At 59.6% G+C, this 10,938-nt stretch overlaps 1 protein-coding gene and 1 long non-coding RNA gene across 2 annotated transcripts in view; both read left to right on the top strand.

Annotated features, from left to right (window-relative positions):
• Positions 1-8,906, top strand: part of NBL1 (NBL1, DAN family BMP antagonist) — a 10,516-nt gene extending 1,610 nt beyond the window's left edge. Inside the window, exons 2-4 of the mRNA XM_040463178.1 lie at positions 5,675-5,863; positions 5,992-6,103; positions 7,468-8,906. Of these exons, the coding sequence (XP_040319112.1) occupies positions 5,694-5,863; positions 5,992-6,103; positions 7,468-7,716 (531 nt within the window). The 5' untranslated portion in view covers positions 5,675-5,693 and the 3' untranslated portion in view covers positions 7,717-8,906. The remainder of the gene's footprint in view (positions 1-5,674; positions 5,864-5,991; positions 6,104-7,467) is intronic.
• LOC121022212 (uncharacterized) overlaps positions 1-8,906 on the top strand; it is a 10,373-nt gene extending 1,467 nt beyond the window's left edge. The window contains exon 2 of the long non-coding RNA XR_005786860.1: positions 7,792-8,906. This is a non-coding gene — a long non-coding RNA (uncharacterized LOC121022212). The remainder of the gene's footprint in view (positions 1-7,791) is intronic.
• Positions 8,907-10,938: the final 2,032 nt, after the last annotated feature.

A 10,938-nucleotide genomic window follows, 5' to 3' on the forward strand; every position in this document is an offset into this window, starting at 1 on the left:
TTGTGTGGTGGGTAGTGCCCCCTCCCCCCCAACCCCCCTTCTGCGCCGGGTTCTCCCCTCGTTTTATTTCCCAACCCCCCCCCCCCCCCCCCCCCCCCCCGGGTGGCTGCAACTCTGGATTTCGGTATTTTCAGGACCCGCCCAGGATCTGGCCGGAGGGGGTGGGGGAGAGGGGAGGGCGAGGGGCATCGTGTGGGAGGCAGGAGGGTGCGGGCAGAGTTCAGGGACCCCAGGCTAGCACTAATGGTGACCTCAGGATTTATCCCGTGGTGGCCACGCTCTCCAGACCTTTCCACGCACTGCTCAATTCGATGCTCCCAGCTGGCCTGTGAGGCAGGTGTTATCGTCCCCGCTTTGCAGATGAGGACATCGAGGCACAGAAAGGTTAAAGCGGCAGAGCCAGGATCTGAACCTGGGTCTGTGGCAGTCCGTTGTGGAGAATATGTTGTGGAGAAACCAGATCTTTCTCTCTGTGTGTGTGGACAGGAAAAGAAGGAGAGGGAGGGACTTGGGTCACCCTGTCCGATCAGTTTGAAAACAACACGCGACAAACCCCACGTGCTTGCCACGGGAATCGCGACGTCTCCCGAGTGCTGAGCACCACAGTTCAAGCCTCCATCCGGGTCAGTTGGGGCCCAGAGTGGGAAGGGTTCCCGGAGGAGGTTGCGGAAGCAGGAGTTGAAGTTGGCGAGAGGCTTACTTTGCTAACCAAGGATTTGCCAGCCCCGCCCTCACCTGCTTCCACACCAGGCTGCTTGCTTGCTGGGAACGGTGACACCAGGGGCCTGGGTGTGTGTGTGGCCGGTGGTGAGTGGACCATTCTACCCAGGAAATCCTCGTGTGCCTGGCCTGAATGTTCAGATCGACTCAGAAGAGGAAACGGGCAGCCAAGTTTCACTTCTTATACAGAGCAGACTCTTTGCTCTCTATAGGGTTTCCCAGGGGGTGTGGGTGTGGGTGTGGGTGTGGGTGGGCTGGAGGAATTCCTTGAAAGCCAGGCCCCTCCAGTGACTTGAGGACTTGATTCCAGGCCCTAGAATCCAGACAGCGGGATGGTGACTGCCGTCAGCAGTGCTGTTACGGGAGATCCTTTCCTGGGGAGTTTGGGGCGGGGGCCGTGGCTCCTAACCTGGATGGGCCTCAGAATCCTGTGGGAGCACTTGTAGAGATGCCCAGGCCACAGCCCGGACCTGTGGGGTCAGAATTTCCAGGGCTGTGGCGCCGGGACATCTGGGTTTTGGCAGACATCCCCGGGAAGATGCTGGGTTCTGGTAGGTGTGGAGAGAGAGGACCCCAAAGACCCTCCCACGAAGCCTATTCCTACTGCCCCACCCCCTGCCCTTCCCCAGGGACCTTCTGAACCAAGGGTCCCCAGAAAACCACTCAGCGGCTCCCCTCTGTTCGTCCACCGCCTTGTGCCTCAGTGTGAGAGATCTGGGTGCTCACCTCCTTAATCTGTGCCTCAGTGTCCATGGTGCTGGAATGGGTCAGCCATTGTCCCCTCCCTTCCCACTGGGAGCTTCCTTTCTGTCTTGTTGGCAGCCTCAGATGTGTCTGGTGTTTGCAGGTCCTCTGAGGATCTGGGGGGTTTGGATTTGGGTGGCAGTGGGGTGAGGTGCCTCCATTGAAGCTTCTCCATGATACTAAGGAAGAATTGTATCCAAGGAGTCAGGGGTCGGCCATGGCTGCATGTTCGACAGTGGGGGCGTCTCATAGGCGGTGGGGGGGGGGGGGCTGTCTCGTGAAGGAGTGGGACTTGAACTCTGCTCCGAGGGGGTGCGAATAAGGATAAGAGACACAGCCTGCTGGGGCAAGGGCAGGAAGCCCCAGGCCTTTTGCCAGCTCCAGACCATTCCCTGGATTCCCTGGATGCCTTCTCTTCCTCTGTTCCTGGCTTTGTCCTCTGGGAGCCTTTCCATCTGCAAAGGTAGCTGGTGGTTACCTTGCTTCTGTCCATGTTCAAATCTTGGTGTTCGTAAATCCAAATTTTGTAAGCTTAAATCTCTTAACCTCCCCGTGCCTCAGTTTCTTCATCTCTAGAATGGGGGAAATAGTAGTAACTATCTTGTGGAGTTGTCATAAGGACGTGTAAATGACTACGGGTAAAAGTGCCTCGAACAGTGCTTTATCCGTTAGGGATAAAGCCCCCCCCCCCCCCCCCCCGCCTTCTTGCTTTTGCTTGTGCGGTGCCCTCAGCCAGCAGCTCCCTCCTCTCCCCATCATTGGTAACTAACTGTCATCCTGAATTAAATCCAGAATCACAAATCTCTCCTTCCTTCCGCCCCAGCCATCTCTGACTGCCCATCCGAATAACTACTTCCTCCAAGCCCACCTCCCTCGACCTCCCTCTTTAGGCTCTGAGTTCTGAGTGGGCATAGGGTCTGGGCCCCCAGCTCCCCTGCCCTCGCCTCTGTCTCTACCCGCCTAGAAGGTGCTTAGTGAACAGTGTTGACCTGCTGGGAACTGCATGCCTCAGTGGAAAAGCATTGCTTGGCCTGACTTGCTGGGGGGCCTTGGGACGACTCCTTGGTGGGTGGGGGAATCCCTCTTCCCACCCTGGCGTTCTAGGAGTCCCCTGACTTGTGGTGTGACCTTCAGGGAGGGAGGAAGAGATGAGAATCTGTGGGTGAGGCTCTCATCTGAAGAAGGAAGGTCCCCCTACTGTGTAAAAAAAATCAGCTAATTTGCTGCTTGAAAAAACAACAATAACAACAACAAACTCACTAGCAAAGAGCCCGACCCAGTGTGTGTGGGGGGCAGCAGGGGTTCCTGGGGGTTGGGTGTGAGAGTGGGCCGAGGGTGGGTGCGTCCTGATGACAAGTGTCTGTGGGAGAGGCTAGCCCGGGGTCCACCCTGCCCCGCCCCCCTGCTCCAGTGCCCCACCCTCTGCTGCCTGGCCCGCCTTTCCCTCGCTCTCCCAGGGGAAGAGGGCTGGCCCGAGCTGGGTGCCCGCTGATTGCATCCGCCCAGTCGTTCTCCCCAACAGGGCCCTGCTCCCCATCTTAGGGTTGAGGCCGGCACAAGCATGCAGAGAGATGAGCTTTATTTCTGGAAGTCACACAGGCCCTGGTGGGAGGGCCAGACTTGAACTAGGAGACTCCAGGGGCCCGTGCTTGTGCTGTGAGCTGGGCAGTTGGCTGGAGATCAGGGCTGCTGGCCTGGGTAAGCAGAGTGTGGCTCCAGCCCCCTCTGAGGTCCCGGTTGGGCCTCGCAGGTTGGCTTATGGCACGACAACCCCCCCCCCCCTGCCCCACTCCTTCCCCTCACGCTGTGGGCACAGCTGGATTAGTTCTGGGCTATGTACTGGGGACAGAGACTCACTTTCTGCTATAACTTGACCCTAATAACCAGTCCCCATGCTCCAGGCCCCTGATTCCCAACAAAAACTCACCCTTGCCCTGTCTCCCAATAAACGTTGTTTTATTAACCCCACCCCCAATCACAGCTCTGCCCCCCTGTAGCCTGGTTCCAGCCCATGGCCTCCATTCCAGCCCCCACAACCCCCTCACCAAACTGAACTGCAAAGCAGACCCAGCTGGGCTCCAGGCTGCTTCCAGTCAACCCCAGTCTCAACTCCCAGTGAACACCACTCCCGGCCCCAGTCCCCTCCTGGCCTGGACCCGATCTTCCTGAGGACTCTCCATAGGGTCAGGTATAGGACAAAGTCCCCAGACCTCTCTGAGGTCTCTGAGGGGCTGGTCCAGCCTGGGGAGGCCTAGGGAGCTCTGGCCTCAAGTGGGCCTCCAGGGCCCCCTCCTGGGGGGCTGTGGTCAGACCCTGACTCAGAGGCCAATTCCCTGGACACGGGAGAGGACCTGGTGGGGTCAGGAAGCCTCCTGGATGTGCAGCTTGTTGAAAAATTAGTTTGGTTGCCAGTTAGGAACAAGCCCATTCTGTTTTGTTGGGATGTGGTTGTACTGAAAACATGGGCTTCGCTGCCCATCTTATGAGTGAGACCGGAAATGCGTGGGTGAGAGCTGGGGTCATGACACAAACACATTTGGGACGGGGCAGAACACCCTTCCCCCTTCCCCACTGGCTGGAGCAGGGGTCACCCAGGCACTGGGGTCCAGTGACATGGGGCTTGTCTCTTCTCCTGGAGACCTCCGGCAGGGAGAAGGGGCTGAGCAGAACTTTCTGGGTGGAGACAACGGACAGAACAGCCCTGCAGGCTGGCCCAGGCTCTCCGCGAAAGCCCAGCGGAGCCAGCCCACCTAGGTTTTCCCTCCTCGGGGCACTTCCGGGACACTCCCTCCCCCTTCCTGGGCTTCTCACCAAGGACCTGCCACTTTCTGCAGGAGGTGGGCTGAGGGTAGGGTCGTTCTGAATGCGATGTTCCCCTCCGGTGCCTGGGGGACAACACCTGGCCCCTGATCCCGAGTCAGCCACCCCCAGGCCCCTCTTGGGGGTGTCTGAAGACACCGAATCCGGGACCGACCGAGCTGGACCAGTTCTCAAGCCCGGCACCTCGGGAGCTTCCTAGAGGCTCACTCCGATCTAGAACCTCACCCCACAAGCCCCCAGGGGATTCTCATGCTTCACCAGGTTTAGCAACCAGTGGTCCAGGGCATTTCACTCATTTTTTTGGACGGGGACGCTGAGGCCTGGGTGTCCAGGCTCGCACAGGCACGAGCACTCCTGGCTCCCTGTCCAGTGCCCTTTCTCGTGTCCTGTCCCCAGAAACCCCCTTGCAGGCACTGACCTCGTTTCCTAGCCGCTCGGAATCCTCCCTCGTCCACACGTTTGGAGGTGGGGGAGAGGGCGAAGTCTACAGAAGATGAAGTTGGGGAACAAACACCGGGAGAGCCCCCTCTGAGTGGAATCCTTCAGACACACGCTGGCCTGCAGCGCCATCTTCTGGCAAATTCTGGTATTACTGTCTCCTTCCGTCCAGTTTACAGAGAGGGTCCAGCGCTGGGCTTGGCGTGCCTCGGAGGTTGGGATGGAGCTGGGAGACGAATACACATTCGTCTCAGGGCTTGAGGCTCTGGTGGGGCAGCCAAAGAATAAATGGTCTGGTCCAAGGTTAGCTCTTTCACCCGACGCCCAGCCAGCCAGGGCGGCCCCAGACTTCACGGTGACGGACGAAGGTTTTCCTGGTGGCTGACCCCCGGGGCGGCATGCCCAGGAGACGTGCTGGGTGGCCAGCCCCTGGAGGGCAGGCGCTGTGCGGGCAGTCTTTTGTGTTTCCCGGAGGGCCCACAGCATCACAGCAAGGAGGGAGCTAACGCTTGCTCAACACTCACCACGCGCTTGGAGACTCTGCGTCACGTTGGGCACTCGTCCTTTGCCATCCGGTCTCACCATCCCCATTTCTTAGATGAAGAAACTGAGGCACAGACATAAAAGGTGACTTGCTCAAAGCTGCACAGTAAGTTGTGAAAGTAACGCACGTGGAATGTGTGTTACCTGCCAGCCTCACTGCCGAGGGCTTTGCAGCTCGTCTTTGTGACCACCCCCCCCCCCCCCATGCACATCTATCAGCAGCCCCGTTGTCGAGGTTCAGAAAGGAGAAGTAACTTGTCTGAGGTCGTGCTTCGCTGGTAAGCGGTAGAGCTCGGATTTGCGCCCCGGCAGCCAGGGGTCAGAGCCCATGCTTGTAACACCACCGTCTGCTCTGCCCACGGCCTGCTGGGCCCCGCTGGCCTCACCTACTGTCTGCGCTCCGTTCCAGGGCTCTAGAGGCCACGGGCATGATGCTTCGGGTCCTGGTTGGGGCTTTCCTCCCCGCGATGCTGCTGGCTGCCCCACCGCCCATCAACAAGCTGGCACTGTTCCCGGACAAGAGTGCCTGGTGTGAGGCCAAGAACATCACCCAGATCGTGGGCCACAGCGGCTGTGAGGCCAAGTCCATCCAGAACAGGTGGGAACCCCGGGGGTGTGAGGGGAGTGGATGCGTCCAGAGGCCCGGAGGGAGGCGGAGACAGGGCTGGCCGCCCTTCCCTGCCTCCGCCATGGTGTCACGGGCGCCGTGACCGTCTCCTCCCACAGGGCCTGCCTAGGACAGTGCTTCAGCTACAGCGTTCCCAACACCTTCCCACAGTCTACGGAGTCCCTGGTTCACTGTGACTCCTGCATGCCGGCCCAGTCCATGTGGGAGATTGTGAGTATGGCTGCCCGCCCCTGCCCAGCCTCCCCGCAGAGACTTCCGGGCCTTGGCCCCAGTGCTTATGAGTAAGGCCCCACTGTGTGCAGGGTCCAGGGCTTGTGCTGGGGATACACGTGTGGGCCTTGCCACGTGATGGCTTATGAGTCTGACACCAGCGTGTACAGGACAAGGGATCTCTTAAAGCTCCATTCTGATGTCAGTCACATTCTGAAGTCCTTTTAGTGGTTTCCCACTGTCTTAAGATGAGACCGAACTCCTTGTCGTGACCCACAGTGCCTGGCATGGCCTGGCTCACCAGTCTGTTGAGCTTTGGCCTCTCTCATCTCCTTTACTAGCTCGACACTTGACATCAGTGTACTTTCGTTCAGTCTCTCATGCCTACTCTTCTTGCTGCCACCACAGGGCCTTTGCACATGCTCTTTCCCTGTTTGCTTCTCCTCCTCACCCAGTGAACGTCTGTTTATTCTTCCGCTTGTGGCTCAGCAGCGTTTTCTCGGGGCCCTATCCCACCGCCTTGACCGCTGTGTGCCTCCGCTTTGACTCCTGTCACAGTTTTCCATCTGCATTTGGGTGATTTTGACAAATCTGTTTCCCCCACTAGACTCTGAATTCTTTGAGGAATCATGCCTGTCCTTGTGTCCCCAGAGCTGGCAGGGAGTAGGTGCTCCGTGGAAGGAAGGAAGGAAGGAAGGGAAAAGGAAAGGCCGTTGGAAAAGTGTGACCTTCGGAGAAGAGCAAAACCCTGGAGGGCTCAGTAGGGCTGACCTAGGCTGGGCTGGGGGTTTGGGATTGGGCTCCTTGAAGAAGTGATGTCTGAGCACAGATCCAGAGGTTGCGTACAAGTTACCTGGGCCAGTCTGGTGCGGGTGGTAGGGGTGGGTTAGGCAAGGACCTTTCAGGCAGAGGGAACAGCATGTGCGAAGTCTCAGATCAGGCAGCTCAGAGTTGGCGGTGGGGAGGGGCTCAAGGTCAGGGGCAGAGAGGTCAGCTGGAGGCAGCTTGAGGGTCCTGCGGGGCCTTAGTAAGGAGCCTGAACTTTTCTTTAAGTGCACTGGGGAGCACTGAGGGGAATTTTAGGCAGGGGCAGGCCACGTTGGGTTTTCCCCTCAGGCCTCTGTGAGGGAATGGTAGGGAGGCGGCAGGACTGGGTGTGAGGAGACAGCTTGGGTGGGACCTGCAGGGGCTCGCCCCCACCCCCAGTGGAGGGGCCCACAGAGCTAACTGGGGTATCTCGGGTGGGCTCAGGGATTCTGGGGTCTCTGGGATTGCTGGTCCCGTGAGGAATGTGGCCCTCGGGGCCTCCCTGCCAGCCCCGGGCCTTTGGAAACATGTCTTCTCTTCTCTCCTGCCCTCCCCAGGTGACCTTGGAGTGCCCCGGCCATGAGGAGGTGCCCAGGGTGGACAAGCTGGTGGAGAAGATCCTGCACTGTAGCTGCCAGGCATGTGGCAAGGAGCCTAGTCATGGGCTGAGTGTCTACGTGCAGGGCGAGGACGCGCCGGGCTCCCAGCCGGGCACCCGTCCCCACCCCCACCCTGGAGGGCAGACCCCTGAGCCCGAGGACCCGCCCGGGGCCCCCCACGCGGAGGAAGAGGGGGCTGAGGACTGAGGCCCCGACTCTTCCTCCCCTCTTGTCCCCTGCGGAATGTTGGGTGTCACCCTTGGGGGAAAGGTGGGGAGAAAGGGACGGACTTGGATTCAGACTTGGGCTTGGAATGCTCTCTGGTTGCCGTGGAGATCCGCGGGGAGGGGTCGGGGGCCAAGCTGCACAATTTAATATATTCACGAGTGAGGGGAGGGAGCAGTGGATCTTCAGGGTTCTTTTTCGGAGGGCGGGGGGGGTTCTCTTCCTTTCTGCCTCCTAGTGATGTGCCTTTGGGAGGGGGAGGAGGTTGGCCACGCTGCTGAGGTGGGTGCGCGGTCCTCACAGCCCCTAGTGGGGCCCTGAGCCCGGTGGGGGTGGGGGGGCGCCTTGCCAGGAGCAGCCTTGAGGGAGGGGCTGGGTCCAGGCTGGGGGGACCACAGGAGAAGCTGGAGCCCCACAGGCTCCCCCAAAGGCCTCCCATGCCCAGGGCAGCTGCTCCCAGGTGGCACCGAAGTGGCCCTCCCTCGATGGCGTGCTTGGGAGTCAGGTCTGGGCAGGACCCTGCTGACTCATGGCCCTGGAGCTGGGAGCCAGGCTCTCTGGGCCTCTCTGGCTTCCTTGGCTTTCCAGGGGGTGGAGGGAGGCAAGGAAGGAGCCTTCCTGGGCCAGGGAGAGGGGAGGGCTCCCAGATCATCACCAGAGTGTCCCTCCCTCTCCCTCTCCCTCTCCCCCCCCCCCCCCCCCCCCAGTTCTGGGTCCCTCGGAGAGCTGGTGGAGCCAGCCTTTCCCCTCCTGGGGAGCGCTTTCTAAATATCTGACGGTGGGGAGGCTCCAAAGAGGGACCTGGGTGGGGTGGACTCTGGCTGAGCCTCAAGAAACTAGGGAGAGGAGGGGGTGGGTCCTTGGTGGCCAGTGTCCCCATAGCTCTCCAGCAGCTCTCCATCCATCACCTCCCTCCCAGCTGCACTTTAACCCAGAGGGGGAGTGGGGTCCTGGGGACAGGGCAGGCGGGCAGTGAGGAGTGCCCCTCGGGACCCCTTCCCGCCTGTGTCTGCTCCTCTGACCCCAGGGCGGCTGGTAGCTCCCCCAGCCCCCTGCCTGGGGGTGCCCCCGGCCCTCACGGCTGTTCCGACAAGAGCTTCTGGAGCTTGTAACCAGCAGATTGTTTCCCTGACGGACCCTGAGTTTTCTCATGAATAAATTCGTTCAATGCTTGTGTTCTCTTCCTTACTAGGGGTGGGGGTGGGGGCTCTGCTGACCCAGGGTACCCCCAAGGGGCCCTTGCTGAGGCCTAGGGGGAGGGGGTCGGGCTGCACAGTGAGCCCCCCCTCCCCCAGCACACCCTCCCTGGGGCCTAGTGACCCTCTCACTTTCCTGCGGTGTTGGCTCCCACCTCTTTCCTTGGGCGCCCACTTCTGTGGGCCTTGGGTGGGCCACCAGACCAGGCACTTCCAGTCTTGACCTTGGTCCCTTGGGCTTGCCTCCCGTCAGCCCTCTTCATCCTCACAGTGAGCCGGCATCAGCCCTTTCCTGGACCCCAGCCTAGCTCGGCCCAGAAGGGGAAAGAAACAAAACCAGTGGTTCTAAACGAATATACGAGGTGGGGTGTTGTACCTACTAGGTGCCAGGCCGGGCACCTGACCGCCTCACAATGACCCTATGGGTTTGGTATCATTGCCCCCCATGCCATTTGGTTCCCCCCACATTCTCCATTGAGACACCGCGGAGCTGGTGGTGTGGGTGAGGACTCTGACCCTTTCTTCCTCACACACATCGCTGTAAACACCATGTACCAGGCAATTTACATATATTATTTCTAATCCATGGAAAATCCTCCTTTTGCAACTGAGCGCGTTCATACCCTGGGAAGGCTGTGCCCAGGCTGGGAGGCAGCGGTGCCGGGAGTCTAACCTTGCGCCCTCTAGCGACAAGGACTGTGTACTACACACGTGGTTTCCCCAGTGGACACAGCCTTCCCTTCTTGGCTCTTCTGCGCTGTTGTGTGACGTCGCTCCTTGCAGTTGTTTGGACATACCCATCCATGGGTATGACCTGGACTTGGATTGGAGAGAAGCATAGCTCCTGTATGCAGACTTTAGTGACCCCTAGTCTGGTAGGGACAAGCCCTGGCCATATTAGTAGCCATTCTTTACGGCTGGTGGTGAGGACTGACGGGAGGGCACAGAGAAGATGCTGCGGCGCTTCCAAGGACTCAGAGACCAGGTCCAAAAGAAGGACTTCCTGGGACCGTGTCCTTGGTGCTGGACCTCTGAGGCCCAAGGACCGTCTTGGCAGGATGAATCTTGGTCAGGAGCCGCCTCCATCCTGTGTGTGGAACAAGGCAGTGTAGACATACAAAGAGATTAAGAGGCCGGTTGGAAAGAAAGCAGGAAGGTGGGTTGGCGCGGCTGGTGGCAGGTCTGGAATGCTAGCCAGAGTTCAGACTTCATTCTCTTTGCAGTAAGCGCCCCGGAGGCGTCTGCACAGAGCTGGGTTTCTGGGAGAGCGGAGACCCGCGGCGGTGACTGCAGTGGTCCAGGCAGGAGAGGACGGACGCCAGAATTGGGCGGGGGCAAAGGCGCGCTGGGGAGGCGGGGCGAGGAGGAGAGGCGCCGCTGATTGGATGCGGGAGCAGCAAATGGGAGGAGCCAGACTTGATTGCTGGCAAACCCTTGAGAAGCGGCGCTAGCGGTGCCAGCCTGCCCCTGGGAGTGAGGTGCACGGAGCAGTGACTTCGATTTTCCTCCTGGCCAACCTCAAGCTGAACCACCCAGAGAGCCCCCCGCCCCACAGCGATGGTGGAAGGACCTAAAATCTTTACAAGGGATTAACGCTGACAGCACAGGCCCCTCCCCGCAAGGGCGGGCGAGTAATTAGCTCCAGCTTCCCCACCTCGTTGGTTTACGTGGAACCTACAACTCCCAGCTAGTTTTCTTCCTCTGCTGCATGCCTCTGGGAATATCCAGTCGCGCTGGGTTCAAATCCTGGTCGGGCCACTTCTTAGCTGTGCAATCTCGAGGAGGTCGGTTAAACTCTGAGGCTCAGTTTCCCCATCTGTAACATGGGGACTAATGATCACACCTCTCTTAACTCCCAGGGTCGTGGTGAGCTTTACATAAATTGATGTACAAATGGAGCTTGGAACGGTGCCTGGAAAGTAGGAAGACCTTGAAAAACGAGCTGTTGGTGCAGCTGGCTGGCTCAGTCGGTAGAGGATGTGACTTTCCATCTCAGGGTCCTGAGTTC

The sequence above is a fragment of the Herpailurus yagouaroundi genome, unplaced genomic scaffold (assembly GCF_014898765.1).
Source record: "Herpailurus yagouaroundi ecotype Mexico unplaced genomic scaffold, PumYag 77, whole genome shotgun sequence".
NCBI classification, from domain to species: domain Eukaryota; kingdom Metazoa; phylum Chordata; class Mammalia; order Carnivora; family Felidae; genus Herpailurus; species Herpailurus yagouaroundi.